At 43.1% G+C, this 24,571-nt stretch overlaps 1 protein-coding gene across 2 annotated transcripts in view; it reads right to left on the bottom strand.

Moving 5' to 3' along the window:
• Positions 1-24,571, bottom strand: part of sash3 (SAM and SH3 domain containing 3) — an 81,128-nt gene that overhangs the window by 1,740 nt on the left and 54,817 nt on the right. Inside the window, exons 3-7 of one of the 2 annotated variants that reach the window (XM_078210360.1) lie at positions 19,457-19,603; positions 15,421-15,562; positions 13,167-13,324; positions 10,206-10,412; positions 3,723-3,876 (exon numbers count right to left, since the gene is read on the bottom strand). In XM_078210360.1, coding sequence (XP_078066486.1) covers positions 3,723-3,876; positions 10,206-10,412; positions 13,167-13,324; positions 15,421-15,562; positions 19,457-19,603 — 808 coding nt within the window. The remainder of the gene's footprint in view (positions 1-3,722; positions 3,877-10,205; positions 10,413-13,166; positions 13,325-15,420; positions 15,563-19,456; positions 19,604-24,571) is intronic. The other variant, XM_078210361.1, reaches the window with a different exon arrangement.

Here is a 24,571-nt window from a genome sequence, read left to right as displayed (position 1 = left end):
AAAGGAAAGTACGATGGTATGAGGTGCGAGTTGGCTATGATGGATTGGAAATATTACTGAAAGCAATTGATGGTGGATAGGCAATGGCAAACATTCGGAGAGCACAAGGGGGAATGGCAATCATTATTTATTACTGTCTGGCACAAAAATAAAATGGATAAAGTGGCCAAATCATGGCTGACAAGGAATATTAGATCCAAGGAAGAGGAAGATTGGCCAGAAAAAAAACAGCAGACCTGAGGATTGGAAGCAGTTTAGAATTCAGCAAAGGAGGGCTCGGATTGATTAAGATGGGGAAAATAGAGCATGAGAGTAAGCTTGCAGGGAACATAAAAACTGACTATAGGTTTCTATAGGTACGTGAAGAAAAAACAATTGGTGAAGACAAATGTCAAAAACAAGGGAATTTATAATGGGGAACAAATAAATGGCTGACCAACTAAGTACATACTTTGGTTCTGCCTCGAGAAAGGTGGATACAAATAACGTACCAGAAATGTTGGGGAGCACGGGCTAAGTGAGGGGGAGGAACTGAAGGAGATCAGTATTAGTCGAGAAATGGTATTGGGGAAATTGATAAATCCCCAGGCCCTGATAATCTACATCCCAGAGTACTTAAGGAAGTGGCCTGAGAAATAATGGATACATTGGCGGTCATCTTCCAAGATTCTATAGACTTTGGAACAGTTCCTACAAATTGGAGGGTAGCTAATGTAACCCCACTATTTAAAAGGGGAGGTAGAGGGAAAACAGGGAATTATAGACCAGTTGGCCGTCAGTAGTGGAGAAAATCCTCGAGTCCATTATCAAAGATTTTATACAAGAGCACTTAGAAAACAGTTGTAAAATCAGACAGGGTCAGCATGGATCTACAAAAGGAAAATCACGCTTGGCAAATGGCCTCCATAGCAAGAGGATTCCAGTTCAGAAGCAGAAACGTCTTGCTGTAATTATGCAGGGTCTTGGTGAGCCCACACTTGGAATATAATGTGCAGTTTTGATTTCTTTATCTCCAACCAAGGAAGGATGTTCTTGCTACAGAGGGAATGCAGTGAAGGCTTACCTGACTGATTCCTGGATGGTGGAATTGAGGGTATGAAGAGAGATTGAGTCAGTTAGGATTAAATTAACTGGAGTTTAGAATGAGCAAGAACTTCATAGAAACCTATGAAATTCTAACAGGACTAGATAGAATAAATAGATGTAGGAAGGATATTCCGATGGTGGGGGCATCCAGAGCCAGGGGTCATTGTATGAGGATATGGGGTAAACCTTTTAGGACTGAGATTAGGAGAAATTTCTTCACCCAGAGAGTGATAAGCGTGTGGAATTTACTACCACATAAAGCAGTTGAGGCCAAAACATTGTATATTCTCAAGAAGGAAGTAGATATAGCTCTTGGGGCAAAGGGGATCAAAGAATAGGGGTGGTGGGGGGGAGGAGACTCACTCACTGTCTAAATCACATGGAAGCATCTCTGCCTCCTTCTCACAACTCACCCGCCCACTCGACTCTCTATCATTTGTGTTTGGAGATAACACATTTAGTTCTCTCATCCAAATCATTAATATACAATGTGAATAGTTGGGATCCTCGCACAGATTCCTGCAGTACCCCACTAGTCACCGCCTGCCAATCAGAAAAAGCTTCCTGTCTGCTAACCAGCTTTCTAACCATCTCACAACATTACCTGCAATCCCACGCACTTTAACTTTGCATAGTAATCTGCTATGTGTGACCTTGTTGTAAGCCCTCTGAAAGTCTAAATAAACCACATCTTCTGGTTCTCCCTGGTCAACTCCACGAATTACATCCTCAAAGAATTCCAGTAGACTTGTCAAGATAAGTTCCATTTCATAAATTCATGCTGACTTTTTCTGATTATACCACTGCTTTCCAAATGCTGTACTATGAAATCTTTGATAATGGATTCCAGTAACCTCCCTACTACCAATGTTATGCTTGCTGACCTAGTGTTCCCTGTTTTCTCTTTACCTCCCTTTTTGAATAGTGGGCTTACATTAGTTACCCTCCAATGTATTAAAGAGTAGGAACCATACTAGAGTCGAAAGAATTTTGGAAAATGGCCACCATTGGATCTACTATTTCTAGGGCCACTTCCTTAAGTACTCTGTGATGAAAATTATCAGGACCTGGAGATTTATCCGCCTTCAATCCCATCAATTTCCCCAAAACCATTTCTCTGTTGATACTGATTTTGTTTAGCTCCTCTCTAAAACTTGTGTTTCTCAGAACTTCTGATACGTTATTCATGTGTTCCTTTTGTGAAGACAGAAGGAAAGTATGAATTTAGTTCCTCAGCCATTTCTTTATTCCCCATTATGGATTCCCCCATTTCTGACTGTAAGAGGCCTACATTTGTTTTTGTCAATCTTTTTCTCTTTACGTACCATAGAAACTTTTGCAGTCAGTTTTTACGTTCCCTGCCAACTTACTTTCATAACTGATTTTGCTCTTTTTAATCACTCCCTTGGTCCACCTTTGATGAATTTAAAATTGCTCCCAATTGTCAAGTCTAACGCTACTTTTTCTTGCCCATTTGTATGCTTCTTCTTTGAAGCTACAGTGCAGAAGGAGGCCATTCGGCACATCAAGCCTGCACTGACAACAATCTCACCCAGGCCCGGTAACCCCATGTATTTACCCTGCTAATTCCCCAGACACTGAGGGGAAATTTAGCATGGTCAATCTTTGGAGTGTAGGAGGAAACCGGAGCCCCTGGAGGAAATCCACACACACATGGGGAGAATGTGCAAACTCAATACAGACAGCCACCTGAGGCCGGAATTGAACCCGGGTCCCTGGCGCTGTGAGGCAGTAGTGCTAACCATTGTGCCACTCTATCCCCTCTTTTGACTTCAATAGAAGTTATCTCTACTCTCATTACCCAGAGGTTTGTTTATCTACTTGCTTATTAACCAAAATCGGCTCCATTCTTTTAGGAGTCAAAGGCATGCTTTGATTGTCTATCATTCTTGTGTGGTCTTTACCCAGAAAAGAATGTTATTGTTGTGTGGACAGCAAATGCATAGCCAAATTTACTTTCTGATATTTAGCCTTGGATAAAAGAACCAGCAAGGGTAAAGTTTCTAGATTTACCATCCCCGCATTAATTGATCCACTAGTGATATTTTCAGGAATATCTCATTCCTGGAATGAAAAATGTGGACCTTTATTGGCTGCTGTTAATTTGACTATTTTTAAATAAAGTTTAAAGTTAACTTTAAATAAAGTTTATTTACTAATCCCAGGTAAGGCTTACATTAACACTGCAATGAAGTTACAATGAAATTCCCCTGGTCACCAGACTCTGGCGTCTGTTCGGGTCAATGCACCTAACCAGCACATCTTTCAGATTGTGGGAGGAACGCGCAGTACCCAGAGGAAACCTACACAGACACTGGGAGAACGTGCAAACTCCACACAGACAGTGACCCAAGCCAGGATTGAACCCGGGTCCCTGGCGCTGTGAGGCAGTAGTGCTAACCACTGTGCTGCCCATAGACCAAGTAGAAGCTAAAACCTTGGTGTAAAACTTAAATATAGGTGGCTCAGGATTTCGTGCCAATTTCCATTGTGAAAATAATTAAGGTTTCATGGCACCATATGTATGCTACCTGGCATTGGTACCTCTGTTCTGTGGTTTAATGGCTCATTTCCAGCTCTTAGCATTGTATCTATAGCCAGAGAAATTCACTTACTGTCGTAGTCCATGAGGAGTTCAGCAGCGGTGAGTAGCTTGGCTCTCTGCTCAGGGTCTATGATATTGAGTTCATTCAGATGTGTCTCTTTCAGTTCTTTGAAGTCATCCAGAGTCTGGTAACCATTAAGCAGCAAAGTGGAGGTATGCTCCTGCTTCAGAGAGGCAAAACAATCCGCAGCATTTTAACATCAGTTAATATACAGGAGAGGTTTAGCATCCAAAACATATTTAGCTGAATTTAAGTCACCGTACACAAGTATTTAAACAACAGCTTGTCTTCAAATAACATGCCATGGAGAAATGAGGGAACATCCATTTTTGTATGAAATACAATGATATAGTGATATAAGTAGAAATGGGATGTTATCAATACACTTCTTGCAGTGATTACATGTACAGATAATCTACTTGCCATTAGAAGCACTTCCTTGCAGTAAAACACCGTCATAGTCATACTCATCAAAACATCTTAGCATTAAGACAATGAATTATCTTTGCAGTGAATCATAGAATCCTACAGTGCAGAAAGAGGCCATTCGGCCCATCGAGTCTGCACCAACCACAATCCCACCCAGGCCCTATCCACATATCCCTACATATTTACCCACTATCCCCTTTAACCTATGCATCCCGGGAAATGAGAATGGCACATTCAATCCTGTCAACCCTGCAAGTCTTCCTTACTAACAGCTGGAGGCTTGTGCCAAAATTGGGAGAGTGGTCTTGCAGACTAGTCAAACAAGGTAGTTTGGGGACATGGGTTCTGCCCACAAAGTCTCATGGCATCAGGTCAAGCTTTGGAGTCAAGCTTGAGCACTCCCAGGATAATTCCCTTCCAACTATATACCATTGCATTGCCACCTTTGTTGGGTCAGTCCTGCCAGGGGACATAACAATAACCAGAGATGGTGATGGAGAAAGTATGGGACATTGTCTGCAAGATATGACTTGATGAGTATGACTATGACAGGCTGTTGTTTGACGAGTCTGTAAGACCACTCTCCCAATTTTGGCACAAGCCTCCAGCTGTTAGTAAGGAAGACTTGCAGGGTTGACAGCAGTGAATGTGCCATTCTCATTTCCACTGCCTAGGTCAATGCCAGGTGTTCTGCCCGTTTTATTCCTTTTTGACTTTTCTGTAGTGGTTTGGTGCAACTGAGTGGTTTGCTAGGCTATTTCAGAGGGCATTTAAGAGTCATCTACATTGTTGTGGGTCTAAAGTCCAATGGAAGTCAGACAAGATAATGATGGCATTAGTAAACCAGATGGGTTTTTAATGACAATCAATAAAGACTAGCTTTCAATCTTGATGTTTTTCAATTAACTAATTAACAAATTAATTGAATTCAAATTCCAACAGCTGTTATGCTAAGATTTGAACCCATGTCCCCAGAGTATTAACCATTGGATTAATAGTCCAGTGATATTAACACTACACCACCACCTTCTCTTGTCCAGTTGGGTGGGAGTGCTCTCACTCAGTTCCATTTTTATCTATTCAGTTGTCGCCAGAGAATCATCTGCTTCTCTTCCCACTCATACACTGTTATGTCTGAATTGTCCCTAGGATCTATGCTAGGCCTCTCCTATTTCTCATCTGCCTGCTGTTCCTTGGTGACGTCTGAAAACAAAACGTCCATTTTTACATGTGTACTGACTACATTCAGCTCTATCTCTCTTGACACCTCCATTCTCTCTAGTCACACTGCTTGCCCAATACCCAGGAATGGATGAATAGAGATTGCTTTAGACTAATTATTGACAAGACAGAAGCCATTGTGAAATAATGAACACGCTACCATTAGTATACCAGTATGTTGTATTACTTTACTTAAATAAAACAATACCCATGCATCTTGATCCATGTAGACTGTGCAGGGGCCATTTAATCTCTCAGCCTCTTATTAGTGTTTAAAAGGAGACAATATCAAAGCTAACGTATTAGCTTAGGGAAAGTCGTGTTTGACGAATTTACTGGATTTTTATGAAGATGTAACGAGTGCGGTTGACAGAGGGGAATGGGTGGATGTGGTGTTTTTGGATTTCCAGAAGGCGTTCGATAAGGTGCCTCAGAAAAGGTTGCTGCAGAAGATTAAGATACACGGAGTTGGGGGTAAAGTGTTAGCGTGGATTGAGGATTGGCTATCTAACAGGAAGCAGAGAGTTGGAATAAATGGGTGCTTTTCTGGTTGGCAGTTGGTGACTAGTGGCGTGCCGCAGGGATCGGTGCTGGGGCCTCAACTATTTACCATATACATAGACAATCTGGAGGAGGGGACCGAGTGTAGGGTAACAAAGTTTGCGGATGACACAAAGATGAGTGGGAAAGCGAATTGCGTGGAGGATGCGGAAAGTCTGCAGAGAGATTTGGATAGGCTAAGTGAGTGGGCGAGGATCTGGCAGATGGAGTATAACGTTGACAAGTGTGAGGTTATCCACTTTGGAAGGAATAATAGTAAAATGGACTATTATTTAAATAGTGAAAAATTACAACATGCTACTGTGCAGAGGGACCTGGGGGTCCTTGTGCATGAATCGCAGAAACTCCATTTGCAGGTGCAGCAGGTGATCAAGAAGGCAAATGGAATGTTGGCCTTTATCGCAAAGGGGATGGAGTATAAAAGCAGGGAGGTCTTGCTGCAATTGTACAAGGTACTGGTGAGGCTGCAACTGGAGTACTGTGTGCAATTTTGGTCCCCTTGTTTGCGAAAGGATATATTGGCCTTGGAGGGAGTACAGAGTAGGTTCACCAGGTTGATAGCGGAGATGAGGGGGTTACCTTATGAGGAGAGATTGAGTAGATTGGGCCTGTACTCGTTGGAGTTTAGAAGGCTGAGGGGAGATCTTATAGAGACATATAAGATAATGAAGGGGCTAGACAGGGTAGAGGCAGAGAGATTCTTTCCACTTAGAAAGGAAACAAGAACTAGAGGACACAGCCTCAAAATAAGGGGGAGTCAGTTTAGAACAGAGTTGAGGAGGAACTTCTTCTCTCAGAGGGTAGTGAATCTCTGGAATTTTCTGCCCATTGAAGCAGTGGAGGCGACCGCGTTAAATATGTTTAAGTCACAGGTAGATAGATTTCTGATCAATAAGGGAATTAAGGGTTATGGGGAGCGGGCGGGTAAGTGGAACTAAACCACTATCAGATCAGCCATGATCTTATTGAATGGCGGGGCAGGCTCGAGGGGCTAGATGGCCTACTCCTGCTCCTATTTCTTATGTTCTTATGTACTTCTTATTGACCTGTTGCCACAGGACCTTTTTTTTGAACTTGTGAAAATGCACTATTTTTTAAAACCGCCATTAAGGCAACTTTAGATTGGCAAAAAAAACCTTCTTGAATATGGCACAAGAAGCAATGCAGCTTGATGTTGAAAGAAAACCAATATTAGTGTCACAGCCTAGAGGATAGGCATCTTGCATCATAACAAGCAGCTATGCTGTTCTACGTCCTAAAGCTTGCACTCTATTTTCAACCTCAATGTCATAGAATGCATTTACAGGCGATCTAAGAAGCAATCTTATGAGTCAACAACTCTGATTTATTCCAAATGTTTATCCTGAAGTATCACTTTGGCTGTTGTTTATGGATTCAAGCCACACTCAGATCTTCAGCACATAATTTTGAACTGACACCTCAATGCCACACTGAGGGAGCACTATTATAGAAAACTCTCCTTCAGATGGGGTGATAAATGTGTTAGTTCCAGTGTTTCAGGTAGATGTTAAAAATTCCATGGCACTATTCAAAGAAGAGCAGTAACTTCTCCTGGTTTCCTGACCTAAATTTCCCCCCTCAATCAGTATTTTCCTATATATTGTTTGAGTTAGTGTTCTGAAATTTACTGTACAAGAGACTAATTACACATGCCAGGTCTAATTTTTCACTATTTACTCTGATCCCTTTGCCCTGCCCTTTCTTCACCTCCTTTTAAATGTTGCCTTCTCAAATACTTAGTCAATTCACTTTTAAATGAGTTAACACTCAGCTCCAGTAGCCATTGTGGTAAGATAGTTCATATTGTAATATGTTTGTGTGGAAAATTCTTCTCGGTTCCCCTTAATGGTGATAATCCTGAGTTGATGAATTTGATTTAATTTATTATTGTCACACGTATTGTGATACAATAAAAGGTATTGTTTCTTGCGCACTATACAGTCAAAACATACTGTTCATAGAGTAAATAGAGGAAAAGGAAGGGAGATGGTGCAGAATATAATGTTGCAGTTACAGATAGAGTGAAGAGAAAGGTCTCTATTTTATCACTGGACATGCATAAGTAAGTCAGTTTGTTGTGATATTTGCCATGCACATTGGACATTCTTACAGGAAATATACAGTTTAGTTTGTGAAGAAGACATTATCAACCCTACAAGAGGAGTTCTTCTGAACTGTAATTTTTTTGTGTTTAATTTAAGAAAAGGCAAATTCGGTTCACACCTATGCTTTTGTTTTCTCTCACCCATATTTGGCAATATTACAATATGTTGCGAGTAGAATCCAGCAATGGACAAGGACAAGTTGGTAAAAGTACTACCTGGTATACCTCTCAAAGTCATACAGCTCAGAAGGTTCCAGGTTCAACTCCTGATTTGTACTGTGTTGGATGGAGCAATAATTGGACTAAATTATTCAGGAATGGAAGAAAAATTAACCAAAACTCGGCTGTTTGCTCTAAATAGCTGAGTCTGCCCCTATACAGGTGCAGGCTGAGCAGTCTTGGGTGGGACCCCTCACAGTTTCCAAGATCCAGATATCATTCAGAAGGATCTGAGCAATTGGAACAGCCAGAACAAGGGAACAAGATGCCTGCCATTAGTTTGGTTGAGGCCACAAAGAAGTGATAGGATATTGATGAGAACATTTTTGTATTTTCAGAAGACCAGGGTGTTTGAAAATAATGTAATATTGTGAAATTTCCTTTCATTTGCAGGATCACTCAAAATTTATTAATTTACTACACTTTCCCGTGTTGCCAATTCTTGCTTGTGGATGGCAACTCACCTTTTTGGTTTCTTGTTAAGGAGTGGAAAGTCATGAATTGATGAGGACCACATGGACTGATGGGATCAATAAGGGAATGTGTAATGGTTGGATGGTTGGTTACAGCACTGCTCTGCATCAATTGGAATTGTGTGGAGAATAGGGTTGGAGTATGGAAAATGGCCATTGGATATGGTGGTTACATCAATCCAGTGGTGGTCATATGTACCTGGTTAATTTGCAGGTCTGTGTTGTCAATAATGCCCTGCACCTGTAGGAAGCCAGCCAGAAATGCAAATCCATGTGCCTACTCATTCTGAGTGGCATGATCATAGGCTATGTTCACACAATTGCTGGCCCTGGTAAACAATCCATCAGTGACCTGCCTTATGCATTTATCTGATTGGAAGATCCTGAATATTTCTCTGGTGGTGTTCTGGAGGCAAGGAAGTTGAGGCTGGTCATCACTTTTACAGCCATTGTTAATGCATGGCCAGCAGGCCCAATATCAAGAGGCAGATGCCTACTGTCAGCTAGCTTGACACATTGAGCCTTTGGGAGAAGTGGAAAACCTCCTGGAGGTCAAAACTGACTCTGCCTATAGACCCTGGTATGCAGGTCATGTTTCCTACAAACCTTTCTTGTTCCTCCCTCTCTGCTATTATTTCCTGTCTCTGGCTGCTCCTATCTCATCTGCAGGTCTCTCCAAAGCTAGTTGTTGTAGTTGATGATAGTCACCTTACCCTGAATCTAATGTAAAGTTTATCTATTAGTCACAAGTAAGGCTTACATTAACACTGCAATGAAGTTACTGTGAAATTTCCCGAGTCGCCACACCCCAGTGCCTGTTCGGGTCAATGCATCTAACCAACATGTCTTTCGGACTGTGGGAGGAAACTCACGCAGACACGGGGAGAACATGCAGACTCTGCACAGACAGTGGCCCAGGCTGGGAATCGAACCGGGGTCCCTGGCGTGTGAGGCAGCAGTGCCAACCACTGTGCCACCGTGCTGCCCCCTGGGGCACGATCTAACATAGTTATGAGAGCACCTGTCCTGTGAGTTTCAAAAATGCACAAATTGGCGCCTCAGCAGAAGTACTCTCGACAAACCCTTTCCGAGTAAGAAGTCGAGCACTGAGTATTTGTTGATGTATTCTGCCTAACTTTGAGTCTCATGAATTGCCTTTAATTCACTCTGCCTTGGTTTCGTTGAGAGATTTCAGGAAACCAGTGCACGTGCTGTTTAGATTTCAATGCCAATTAAAATATTGTTGGAATATGTTCACTTAAATATGGAAATCACTAACATGTTGATTTGTGTATGTAACTCTGTCCAAACAAAGTTGTCAGACGTAAACCTGGAAGTTGTCATGTTGAAACTGACTTCCAAATGTGTTGCCATTTTTGTTTATCACTTTAGCTCGACCAGCATCTTTGTTAAAATTCCCCCTTTAGTGTTTATTTTTGCACATGAATGTGTAGTGTGTCTCACCTGTAGATTAATCCGGTCCAATAACTCTTGCAAGGTCTTGGGTTTGGGCCGCTTGCTCTTGCTGAACAACCTTGATTTCCGAGGTTGTTCTACTTCATTTGGTAGAATATCGACATAGATAAATTTAAAGGATCCTACTTTGTTTTTCAGCATGCCAGTCCATGTACCTACTGGTGGTTTTTCAATGATGTCTATGATATCTCCTTTCTGTTAGTAAGGAGAAAATAGGTTAGATAACTGAAATGAGGTTAAAGATCAAATGTAGAATTTCAGAATCTTTGACAAGAGCAAATGGTACTATCATTTCTTCATTATCTATACACCAATGAGTGTTTGTTTACACTGCAGTGTTTCCAACCATCTTTTATACCTTAATGCAACACTGAACTATATTATCAAAATAGTTAAGTACAATTCTAAGGTTTTTATGCTGAAAACTGTTCTCAGAGTATCCTACAGTGCAGGAGGCCACTATTTGGCCCATCTGCACAATCCCACCCAAGCACTATCCCAATAATCCCATGCATTTTACCCTAGCTAGTCAACCTGACACGAAGGTGCAATTTAGCATGGCCAATCCACCTAACCAACACATTTTTGGAATGTGGGAGGAAACCGGAACACCCAGAGGAAACCCACACAGACAAGGGGAGAACGTGCAAACTCCACACAGATAGTGACCCAAGTCAGAATTGAACCCAGGTTCCTGGCGCTGTTAGGCAGCAGTGTTAATCACTGTGCCACTGTGCCGCCCGACTCTGTTCTGGTCCTTACAATTCTGTGCTTTGTCATATAGGCACTACAGCAGCAAACAAAATTGGAGGCATTACAAAGAAGGGCTGCATGATTACTCCACAGCACCAATAGACTAGGTTTATAAAGAAAGTCAGTCAGATTCTGAAAGGTGAATGAGAGAAACGTAAATAATAGAAAAATTAAATCTAAAGCACTGTAGGCAGGATGTGGATAGTAAATTCGGCATTCTCTGCACTCATTCCAAATTCTACCCCACCTGTCCATTGGTGTGGCGGTGAACTTCAGGGACATACTTGTCTGATTTTTTTTTTTAACTAATAGATTAAAATTGTACATTCTTAATTTTAGAAGTTATTTTACTCCTTACCATTTCCCCCAATGCCCGCTGTAGACACATTCCACTTTACAGCAGCCAGAGGAGGATTGCAACAGACACCTCCAGACGCTGAAAGATGCCCTCATAAAAACAGGATATGGCGCTCGACTCATCGATCGACAGTTCCGACGTGCCACAGCGAAAAACCGCACCGACCTCCTCAGAAGACAAACACGGGACACGGTGGACAGAGTACCCTTCGTCATCCAGTACTTCCCTGGAGCGGAGAAGCTACGACATCTTCTCCGGAGCCTTCAACATGTCATTGATGAAGACGAACATCTCGCCAAGGCCATCCCCACACCCCCACTTCTTGCCTTCAAACAACCGCACAACCTCAAACAGACCATTGTCCACAGCAAACTACCCAGCCTTCAGGAGAACGGTGACCACGACACCACAAAACCCTGCCACAGCAACCTCTGCAAGACGTGCTGGATCATCGACACGGATGCCATCATCTCACGTGAGAACACCATCTACCAGGTACACGGTACCTACTCTTGCAACTCGACCAACGTTGTCTACCTGATACGCTGCAGGAAAGGATGTCCCGAGGCATGGTACATTGGGGAAACCATGCAGACGCTACGACAACGGATGAATGAACACCGCTCGACAATCGCCAGGCAAGACTGTTCTCTTCCTGTGGAGGAGCACTTCAGCGGTCACGGGCATTCAGCCTCTGATCTTCGGGTAAGCGTGCTCCAAGGCGGCCTTCATGACACACGACAGCGCAGAGTTGCTGAGCAGAAACTGATAGCCAAGTTCCGCACACATGAGGACGGCCTAAACCGGGATCTTGGGTTTATGTCACACTCTCAGTAATCCCCACAGCTTGCCTCCTGGACTTGCAGAATCTCACTGGCTGGAGACAATACATATGTCTTTAACCTGTGCTTAATGCTCTCTCCACTCACATTGTCTGTATCTTTAAGACCTGGTTGGCTGTAGAGATTCGCATTCTAATCAGTATTCTGTAACTTGATTTTGTGTCTCTGTATGCTCTGTTTGAGAGCAGAGATATCCGCTCCATCTGACGAAGGAGCAGCGCTCTGAAAGCCAATGGCATTTGCTATCAAATAAACCTGTTGGACTTTAACCTGGTGTTGTTAAAACTCTTACTGCTAATACAGCAGATACAGAGGAATTGTTAGGAGTGCTCAGGTAAGAGACAGATGAAGGTTCTGTCCACTACTGAGCCCACAGGAACTCATGTCCAAGTCTGGAACCCAGTATATTCAGTAACAGCAGAATTTACTACTGTTCTGCTATAGCCATATCAGAAATCCATTGGAAATGCTGCATCATTTTGGCTGCAAAATTATGAATTTAAAAAGCACAGATTATTTTATAATAGAGTACATTAACAAGAAAGTCCAGACACTTAAACCTGTTCCCTATTCATAACACTGGCTGTCCAAAATGTATAAAAGCAAATTACTGTGGATGCTGGAATCTGAAATCAAAAGTGAAAATGCTGGAAAATCTCAGCAGGTCTGGCAGCATCTGTAAGGAGGGAAAAGAGCTGACGTTTCGAGTCCAGGTCTGGACTTAAATATCAGCTCTTTTCTCTCCTTACAGATGCTGCCAGACCTGTCCAAAATGGAACCTTTTAAAATCATTTTGGCACCCTCCCTGTAACATTTTTGTTTAAATAATATGAAGTAAGACATTGATTCCATACCACCAAGGCTACTCAACTGTGCATGGATAAAACCATCTACATTGTTCATAGACAATGAGATCATACTGCAGGAGAATATATCAATAAGAATTTTGTTCCTGAAGCCTGAACTACAGCGAGCGCTGATCACTCGCAGTCTTACCTTGAGTTTTATAGACTCCACATCATATGGACTTGGGGTGAAATCTGTGTGAACCCTGGCACGGCCACAGAATGGTCCAAGGTAAGGAGGTGGAAGGTTGTCCAGTTGAATGCTGTCTCTATTGCTGAGTTCAGAATCTGGGGTGCAAGGGTCTCCACCTGTTTAAGAAGGTTACATTTGAATCATGTGTCAGGACAGTGCAATTCAAAGATAAAGGAGTTGTGTTATATTAGGCACCAATTCACTCTATCCCTTTGTGAAAGTCTGCAAATGCATGTGACGAGTTTTCTAATTGAACATTTTTGAGGAAACACACATGAATGTTGATGGCTGCCTGCAGCACAAACCTATCCTTTGTGTGCGACTTGAGACCAGCAAGTTGTGTGGCGTGAGAAATCAAATATCAAACTACGATGTTGTTGGTCTTTTGAGGATAAGAAAACGATCGCAAAACATATTGGTCTGGATTTCGATGGTGAACTGCCAACGTACGCTATCATTACCCTTGGATAGAGACCTCCGTATTATGTATGTACTTCTCAAAGTACAGTGTCTGAAGGAACACAAGGTAGGCTTCTTAACTTGAACACTTTATTATAGATGTGCACTATAGACTAACCGAGTCCCACACTGGGAGGAGCAAATTGCTCTTGGGTCACCTGTCCTGCACTCTTAAAGGGGTAGTCCACACCCCAAACCCCAACATACATTATCTCCGTATATCACACAACCCTCATCAATCCTTTTGATTGCAACTATCTCTACAAATTGGTGGGGAAAACTCATAACCTTTATAGGACCTATCTCTTGCAAACAACTCTTAATGATTCAGTATGTCATTTTGTGTTGTTGTGAACAAGAACCCAACGATAAAGCAACACAAGGTGCCAACATGTTTACCACCCTGGTCTATTGTCTCACTTCTTATTCATGTGCAACAAACATAGGGGACGGGAATATCAAATTCAGATCAAAAATTTTGAGTTTATTCATACCCTATGGTGTCATATCATTAAATATTAGGCACTACAAGCACATCTTGAAATTAAAATGTCCAGATTATTTACAGGTGTTTTATTTTGTAACTGCTGTACCTGAGAGTGTTTCTAAGGCAAGACTTGAAACTGGTAACAATCATCTTATGGATCACAATCATAGATTTAAAAAAATCAAAGCACAACTTATCAATTCAAAATTTCAATTCTATCAATTTATAATTTCCAAAATTGCTCTTTGTAAATCTTAGTAGGGTTTGGTACAGCACAGGAAACAGGCCCTTCGGTCCTCCTGGTCTGTCCAGTAGACGAGAATGCCTCTTTTGTGTATATGTTTTGGTGTAATATGATGAACACATCTTGCTGAGACTATTTGCCTGACCTAAATGGTATTGAATCTCAAAGAAATGTATCATATGTTGCAAGATATACTGATTAGGACAGAGAGCATGGCCGGAGTTTTACCGCCTCGCCCGCCCTGGAATTGGGGCGGGCGAGGCTCGCAGAACGGCATTCGCCTTTGGCCTAAGGTGGGATTTTACCAGCCTCGGGCAGGTGAGGCGGTAAAATTCTGGACCATAATCTCTCAATCTCAAATGGATGTTAATTCTTTAAAGAAATGGTCAGGATGAATTAAGATGGGGATTGCAATCTTAATTTGATCTGAACCTTAATCACAAATGATAAACATTTACTTAGTCCCATTTTAAAATGTAGCATCAAATAAAATGAAGATGAAAAATTTCTAAAGACTAAACTACAACAATAATTGTTTTTCAGAGAATCCCCACCGTGCAGAACGAGGCTGATCAGCACATCAAATCTGTACTGACAACAATCCCACCCAGGCCCTATCCTTGTGATCCCATGTATTTACCCAGCTAATCCCCCTGACACTAAGGAGCAATTTACCATGGCCAATCCACCTAACCCGCACATCTTTGGGCTGTGGGAGAAAACTGGAGTACCAGGAAGAAACCCACACAGACACGGGGAGAACGTGCAAACTCCACAGAGACAGTGATCCGAGGCTTAATTGAACCTGGGCCCCTGGTGCTATGAGGCACCCATGTTAACCATGGTGCCACCGATCTCAGTTTCAGCTGAGATTTACTGAAATTAGTTAGTTAAGAGGATTTTCAGTAAGACGCTGATTTCTAAACAACAATCCAAAATGATTTAGAAGGAACATTCAGAAGTTTTTTTTTTGCGTTTGTATGCTTCAGTTTGTGGTCTACTGTTTTACTGTTGTTACTTACTGCTTGAAGCCTGTCTGCTGACTGGACTGTTGAGATTCTCTTCTGATTCACTGGGCGAGTATGAGGCGCTATCTCCTAGTCGCAAGTACATAAGGTCATCAGGTGTCATTGGAGACATGGGGCTCTCTTCTCCACTTTCATGCTGAGGGAGGAAATATGGAAACTGGTTGATGTATGGAGCACATTTGATCACCTTTTGAAAGGTGCTGCTGATCTGTATTCCCTCATGATCAGTTATGCAGTCCCTTTGCCCATTGTTCCCCCCGGGTAACTGTCACTTCATTTATTTTAATGGTTTTGCCTCCACACACTATCCTGAGCTCCACAACAATTGTTGGACATCCTTTGAATGAAGAACTTGAGCTTTCCTTTCAGTGCTTGAATCTACGCCCTCATTTCTATCAAACTTTACTTGAAATGCTGATGCAGAGAAATTTCAGTAATAATGGGGGGTGATTCTCCCAAAAATGCTGAATTGGTGGAAAAACTGGTCTAAATCCCGATTGTTTATTCAGTGCAACTTCAGACTTGAATCTCCCCACTCTGTGCAATGCAGAGGTCCCGATTGTGAATCTCATTAAAGGGTGGGCTGGGCCTATTCACGGCAGAGGCTGACAGCTCTGGAACTCTGCGCATGCGCAGTGGTCCCGATCTGTCAGCCTCCCATTTGCTGGCCAGCTCGATCGATAGCCAACCCAGGACCCTCGCAGTGCTGCCCCTCCAACCCCACTCCCTCCACGGCCTGATCAAGGCCCCCATAAGCATTCCCGAGCCAGCCCCGACCAGCTGCCCATCCAGGAACGTCCTGTTGTCCAGCACCACCCCCTGCCCCCCCACCCAGCCCGCCCCGATCGCTGGCCTCCCTCTATTCCCAACCGGTTCTGTCTGCAGAGTGGCAATGAGACCCTCCCACCCCCACTGATCGCCCATAGGCCCCTCCCACAACAGGCCCTGCCCCCCCCCCCCCCCCCCCCCCTTGGCACTGCCTGTTGCCTGGTGGGCAGTGCCCCTAGGAGGCCCTGATTGCCCCCCCCCTTCACTCCGGCGGGGTCTCCCACTAGTCCACTGAACGTGAGGATCTATCCTAAACCCCATTGGAGTGAAATACTCCTGACAGGGTGGGAGATGTTATTGGGCCTGGCGAATTCTGGGCCGGGTCCAATAATCGCACTTAAAATACATTTTTAAATGATTTAAATTACCTCTTTTCCCGCCAGTTTCCAGCGCAGTCCCGACTGCGCCTCTTTTCCGCCTCTGGGAGACACGCATGCATTGGGAACGCATGCGTGAATCCCGCAAAATGACCAACACGTGATTCTCCCATCCCGACATGCCAGAAAAGTGCGTGTCGGGATGGGAGAATCGCCCCCAACATGTCCAAATGGGTAATTGGTTTAGTGTGTTGTTCTTGGAAGTGGATCAATGATAATATTGTGTGTCAGTGTTGAATTTAGTCAATTCTAAGTAGAATGCATCTTTGGAATGTACCTGGTCAGATTAGTTTTATATTAGGTTGCATCCTTTCCATATGTATAAAAGCTTGATATGGCTCCTGCTCTGACGAAGACCTCAAGAAACTACAAAGCATTGTAAATGTAGCCCAGTCCATCACGCAAACCAGCCTCCCATCTATTGACTCTGTCTACACTTCCCACTGCCTTGCAAATGCAGCCAGCTTAATCAAGGACCCCATGCACCCCAGACATACTCTCTTCCACCTTCTTGCATCGGGAAAAAGATACAAAACTCTGAAATCCCATACCAACAGATTCAAGAACAGCTTCTTCCCTTCTGGCAGCAGACATTTGAATGGATCTACCATATGTTAAGCTGATCTTTCTCTACACCCCAGCTATGACTGTAACACTATATTCTGTATCTTCTCCTTTCCTTCCCCCTATGTACTCTTTGGATGGTTTGCTTTGTCTGTATAGCGCGCAAGAAACAATACTTTTCACTGTGTACCAATACATGTGACAATAATAAATCAAATCAAATTAAACCCAATTGTGGGCCATGGATCAGATATTGTACATTACAGTGCATAAATTGAAACTGAAAACCAAATGCACCCTGAGAACACGGACTAGCCACTGGCCTGATCTTAAGGAGCATGTATCGGAATTGATCCTTGAAAATCGCCAGAATCGTTCTGTTGTCACAAAAAATGCATCCATTGGAACATACATACCAACAGGGAGCAGGAGAAGACCATGCATCTCCATGAGCCTGCTTTGCCATTCCATAAGATCATGGCTGATCTGATTGTAACCTCACCTTCCTGCCTCGCCCTCAAAACATTTTATCCCCTTGTTAATCAAAAATCTGCCTAAAACATAGTCAAAGATTCTGCTTCCTCTGACTTTTGAGGAAGAGAATTCCAGAGGCTCACGGCTCTGAGAGAAACAAGTTCTCCTGATCTCTGTCTTAAATGAGCGACCCTTTATTTTTAAACTGTGACCCCTGGTTCTAGATTCTCTCACAAGAGGAAACATCCTCTCCATATCCACCCTCTCAATACCCCTCAGGACCTACAGGTTTCGATCAAGTCACCTCTTACTCTTCTAAGCTTTAGTGGATACAAACCTAACCTCACCAACATTTCCTCATAAAACAAACCACCCAGCCTGATTACTCTTTCGACCAGACCTGACTATGCCCCCTGCCCTGTCCCAAGCTAATTACCCTTCCAGTTTACATGACTATCTCCCGACCAGGCATAAAGGACTCCCCTTAAAATGAATTCCCTCACCGCACCATGGAGGTATCGGGGGCTCTCTTCCACCCCCTACCCCTGCCCCACAATCATCACCGGCATTCCCATCCCCACCGCCACTGAAGTATTGCAGACATCCCCATCCAAGTGCCTGCTCTTCACCCCTCCCCGCCGTGCGCCCCCCCCCCCCCCCAACACACAGAAATGAACTCCCCATAGGGCTCACACTAGGGCCCACCCCTGTGCTCCCTGGCACAGTGCCAATTTAACAGTGCCAACCTGTGTAGTGGGCACTGCCATTGCCCATTCATGTGCCTCACCCCCCCCCTCCCACTCCCGGGGGGCTATATTTACATCTGTGACCCCAGAGGGATTCTCTCAACTGTTTCTTGTTTGGCCAAACCTGTTGTAAACCTTCATGTCGGCGAGGTATGAACATCTAATGAGGGGGATCATGTGGCTGACATCCCTGATGCGCGTTATCACACATGAGGCTTGAGATGCTCAAGGAAATAAAGGCTTTTATTTACTATTACAATGAAGCTACCATGTATAGTACACGATCCCAGACTGAGGGGTCCCAGACAGAGCAGTGACCTTTATACCTCTCCCAGGAGGCGGAGCCCGACTGGGATGTACCATAATAACTATAATACAGGTGTAACAGCCCAACCCTAACCCCAACAGCAACAAGTAGAACAACCCATCCCTAACCCCAACAGCAACATATATACATACTCGTAGTACTGGCCAGACCCTGGCTCAGTACTACCTAGTGGGAACCAACGATGGTTCACCACAGTCCCGTTAATATTTCAATTAATTAACATCTATTTAAATGAGGTTCCCACCCGTTGTGAGCGTGGACCTTGTAACGCTGCCACTGATGAGTGGGGAAAGTGGGGAAATGCGTTCTCTCCGGAGGGAATTGCTTTTCCCGATTCTCTGCAGATATTTCGCCCGTGTCACTGTACTCTCTCTGACAGTGAACGCAGGCTGAAAATCACCCCCATTGTTTTTATGCAAAACAAGCCATGTCATGAATTCTTTCCTACCCAGAACATTTTGCAATTTCCTTCATTTTAATGGAAATCTTTGCAGCGTTGTGTTGGTCTAAACATATGTTTCTCCCTAAGGGGGTTGAACTGAATTGAAATGTGAGAGTTCCTGGTTCATATCTTGGATGAGTTTGGTTGTGTTGCTATTTTGATGTTATGGACATGTTGGGCCTCCTGCTGTATTGTAAATGTTTGATGAAAATGATCACAATCCTGAAGCCGGAGTTGTGCTGACATCACAGATTCCTGAGGTGTTCCTTACCTTTTCTTCTGCCAAAGCTTTCACCATCATCCGACCTGTCTTCCTATTCATAGTACGTGAAATAACAGCTCGCCATTTCTTTCCGAGTCTGTTTCCAGATTTGGTGGTCTCTTCTATGCTAGCTTCCTTAGCATCAGTCATTCCTGCCTGAAAGTAGAATCAATGTCTGATCAACAGGTACTGTTATATTATGAATTAATATATCACGTTTTTAAAATTTCTTTCCCATACTGATGTGGGAGATTTCTAACCAATTGATAAGGTTTTTTAGACAGTATACATTAAGGCACTCACAGGACTACCGGTAAAGTACTGAATGGTTCTTGAAACAAGTTAATAAGCTAACGAGAGAATAGTTTACACACATGTGAATGCAGTAAGAGTAATTAAACAAGTAATTATGATTTCAAAACATATATTCTGATATTTTAATATATTTTAAATATTGTATGAATCATTGTTCGCTTCAGCAGAAAGCAAGGCATAATGATAAAGGTGAATAGTTCAGAACCAAAGGCCTGGGAACCCTGTAGATAGCAAAATTCATATCAGAAAGTTTCTTATGTGGAAACACATTGCAACATTTATGAATAGGAGTATTCATTGTCTCGACTTAGGATAAAGACATGACCAGATGCGGGAACATGTGTCTATCCAGTTTGGCAATGATCCGGTGGGAACATTCGCTTTGACCCCTGTAGTGAACGTCTAAGGTATCCAGGCAACAGGGAAGTGACTTTAGCCAAGATGGGAGTGAGCATCCAGATTTAATGGACGAATGGAATATCATTATGCTGGATGGTGGAATGCAATTGGCTGAGGTGAATATCAGGTGTTATTATTGATGTGTGTATATTAAATGTAATTGATTTTAAGCTAATGTAGGGCGGGAATGATTGATAAGAAAAACTATAATTGATCTGTTTTTGATTATATATGTCAGATTCATTGGAGAGATTCTGTCACTCTATCTCCGAGCTACTTAACCCTTTTGGTGATCTTTTTGCAGCTTGTTTGTCTTTGAATAAATGTTACATCCTTATACAGAGATATTTGCCTCGTGAGTTTTGTATTGACTAAAGTGAAGACAGTACCGGTCATCTCAATTTACCCCACAACACATGCCTAGTTTATATGTGTGTGTCAGCTTCCATGGCTAGTTTTCCTGGTTTTCCACTAGTTTGTCATCAGAGGCTATAGGTTGAGGGGCACTACTCCACATCAAGCATGGCTGATCAGGAGACTCTCCCATTCTCACTGCATACCAGAGGCGTAGAGAGGTTTCACAGGCTGATTTTCAACCTGTTTCAACACATTGGGTGGAATTTTCCTGTCCTGCTTGCTATGGGAATTGTAATGGGTGGGACACAGACCCAAAGGTCCTTTGACCTCGGGCAGGATTTTCTGGTCTTGGGGCGAACGCGGCCGGAAAATCCCATCCATTATGAACTCACTCTCCAAGGCCATCAAGTCTTGGAGTGGGATTAAAACCTCGGCCTTCTGGCTCAGAGGCAGGTTCACCATCCACCTCACTACAAGGTCTCCATATATTACTGCTGTTGTAAGAAATTATTTTGTCTATATTTCTGCCAAGGCATTAACCTCTTCATTTTTAAATAGGTCATTTTATTTAGAGAGTAGACAAAGGTATTTAATGTAAATGTTTTAACTTGTACATGACAAATAGCACAATATAATTTACATCCACAATATTTCCCTTAGTAACTATATTTAGTATTCTAACATCTGTAACATCATAGTAATGCACTTGTAACATTTTCCTAGTTATGAAAATATTATCAAAACAGTGCAATCAACCAGTATATTGCTATTCAACTGATATTAGGTTCTGAGGGGATTTGACAGAGTAGATGCTGGGCTCAAGTTTCTTCAGCTGAGGGAATCTAGAACAGTTTAAAAGTAAGGGGTCCCCATTTAAGACAGAGAGGAGGAGGAATTTCTTGTCTCAAAGAGTTGTCAGCCTTTGGAATTCTCTCTCACAGCGAGCAGTGGAGGCTGGAACATTGAATTGTCTAGTTCATAGTTCATATTAATATTTTAGAGTTGGTTCTGGGAAGATTGTTGTCGTGAAGGTAAGGTAAATAAAATGCTAAGCTTTGAAGATTGCCAAACTTAAACCGAAAAAAAAAGACAATTTAGAAAGTTATCCATGTTTGTTTTATAGAGTCAGAACAGATGAAATCATAAAACAGCAAGTGACCTTACTTAGCTGGAGAACTGATGTCTACTCTATATGCAAAGATGTACATCCCAGATGGATGTTTTGTTTTGGGAGTTAGGGATGAGATTCATTCTGTGAACTCAGAAAGGCTATGTCATCATGGAAATGTGTGAAGCTAAAGAAGGTTCATAGAATCATAGAATCCTACAGTGCAGAAGGAGGTCATTCGGCCCATCGGGTCTACACCGACCACAATCCCTCCCAGACCCTATCCCCACAACCCCATGCATTTATCCTAGCTAGTCCCCCTGACACTAAGGGACAATTTAGCATGGCTAGTACACCTAACCTGCATATCTTTGGACTGTGGGAGGAAACCGGAGCACTCTGAGGAAACCCACGCAGATACAGGGAGAACATGCAAACTCCACACAGACAGTGATCCAAGCAGGGAATCAAACCCTGGCGCTGTGAGGCAGCAGTGCTAACCACTGTGCCACCGTGCTGCCTGGTTCTCTGGTTTCAATTGATCAGTGTTCTGCATAGGGGAAGAGGCTATACTGAAAGTGCTGCTGTTAGCAGACTCCAGGCAGTTAGTGTCTGAAGAAGCTCTGGAGCTGTTTAGTGCAGTTTGGACCTCGTGTGGTTTGCAGCGCAGAGGACCGCCCTTGGAACCTTTTGGTGTGGTTAGAGCCCAAGAAAAGTCCCGGAGAGCTGAGAGGGTGGAGGAAAGTTGCTGGTTTCCTGGGAGAAGCCCTGGGAATCATTTGTAGCTTGGTGCAGCTGGGAGACAGGAGTACAGAGAAACCCAGGTACAGTGTGGGCTTAGTGGAGCTAACAGTCTGCGAAAGAGCTGGAATTCTGTGGGTATTTAGAAGGGGGGGGGGGGGAGTGCAGCTTTATAAATCCCATGGAACACAGTCTTAGGAAGAGACAGCCATTGGGTAGTGAGCAGTGGTTGAGGCAGTCCAACACAGAGTGGCTTTTGAGGGAATTCAGAGGCTAGACCTTTGAAGTGAAGATTTGAAATCCTTCATGGGGGAGACTGAGTTTTAACAAGATCTTGTGACTTAGTGTTACTCACATCTGGGTGTGCTAAGAAATCAATAGGATTGGTCTTAGTCACACCTGCCACTTAACGTGCAGTGTGGTGAATTCAACCAGTTTGCCTGTTAATTCATATTTACCTCATGTTAATTCTGAATGTCAGAGTATAGGATAGAAGTTATTAATTGTTTTGCTTTTCTAACTTTAAGCAATGTTTATTTTACTTCTTAAAACCCATGGAATCTTGTGGTTTTATTCTCCGAGAGAGTGAGTGGAATTTCAAATGTCATTGACTTTAAACAAGATGTGTCTGATCTCTAAGTATAACAGAATGTGTTTAAGGATGTGAAAAACAGATTTCTGATTGACACGGCAGCCAAGGGTTATTGGGGAGATAATGCCGTTATGGCCATTATTAAATTGACTATTGAATGGGGGAGCAGATCCATGGGCCAGATAGCCTACTTCTATCCCTTATGAACTGATGTTCATTATAGTCATGAAATCCCTAATCCCTATGTTATTGTACATATATGTATTGTATCTATATTTTACCTTCAACCCCTTAGCTTCTATAGTTCAGTTGTCCAGAGGACGAATTCTAACTCCCTATTATATCATTAGGATACCATTTAGTTTGTACACCGAGTTCTGTTCTGTAGAATTTGGCAGACAACTCAGCCACCCTTGGCTGAATTTTTAACTGAAAGATATGGTCAGATTTGACTTGAGTGGAGGGTTAAAGTTAGAAGAGTTTGTTTCTCAGCCCCCAACCCACCAATTTCCTTCGGGTGCTCCAATTTCCTCCCACAGTCTGAAAGACGTGCTGGTTAGGTGCATTGGCCATGCTAAATTCTCCCTCAGTGTACCTGAACAGGCGCCGGAACGTGGCAACCAGAAGATTTTCACAGTAACTTCATTGCAGTTTTAATGTAAGTCTACTTGTGACTAATAAATAAACTTTACTTCACTTTACTTTAATTTCCAGCTTTAGCTGAACCTGGAAAATGAGTGAGCCAAGGAGGCTGGCTGCAGCTTTAAATGTAATTGGGCTACAAACCTCATTTTCATACAGCTTTTGAAATGTTACTGCCAGGTTTCCTGAGCCACAGGGAAGCCCAGCTGCTTCCTCAAGATGGGAACTTGGTGGATTCAGGAGGTAAATACTTTCACACCTACTCCCTAAATCCAGGTCAGCAACCCCCACTTCCTCATTACCCCAGGCCTCTGATTATCCATACCACAAGGCCTCCAATCTTTAGGGGAGGTGATGGCCTCACGATATTATCGCTAGACTATTAATCCAGAAACTCAGCTAATGCTCTTGGGTCCCGAGTTCGAATCCCGCCACGGCAGCTGGTGGAATTTGAATTCAATAAAATATATCTGGAATTAAGAAACTACTGATGACCTTGAAATCATTGTCAATTGTCAGAAAAACCCATCTGGTTCATTAATGTCCTTCAGGGAAGGAAATCTGTTCTCCTTACCTGGTCTGGCCTACATGTGACTCCAGAGCCACAGCAATGTGGTTGACTTTCAACTGTCCTTGAAGGGCAACTAGGGATGGGCAATAAATGCTGGCCAACCAGCGATGCCCATGTCCCACAAATGAATAAAACAAAATCCCTTAGGACCAGACCTCTCCATCGAGTTTGGTGGCTATCACCATTTGACCTCTGCACTCACTGGTAGAAACCACTCCCTGACTACTCCCATTTCTCGTCCCTCCCCCCTCCACCTCACTCTCAGCCCCAGATTGCCTCCCTAGCCCACTCCAATCAAGCTCCTCTCCAGCCTCCCATCAATTCCACACCCTTATTGAACCATAGTTGTGGCGCAGACATTTCCTCCAACCGAACTGAAGGCCCAGCTGTCAATCGAGC

The sequence above is a fragment of the Mustelus asterias genome, chromosome 4 (assembly GCF_964213995.1).
Source record: "Mustelus asterias chromosome 4, sMusAst1.hap1.1, whole genome shotgun sequence".
In the NCBI taxonomy this organism is placed as follows: domain Eukaryota; kingdom Metazoa; phylum Chordata; class Chondrichthyes; order Carcharhiniformes; family Triakidae; genus Mustelus; species Mustelus asterias.
This window is presented reverse-complemented; position numbering and strand designations above follow the sequence as displayed.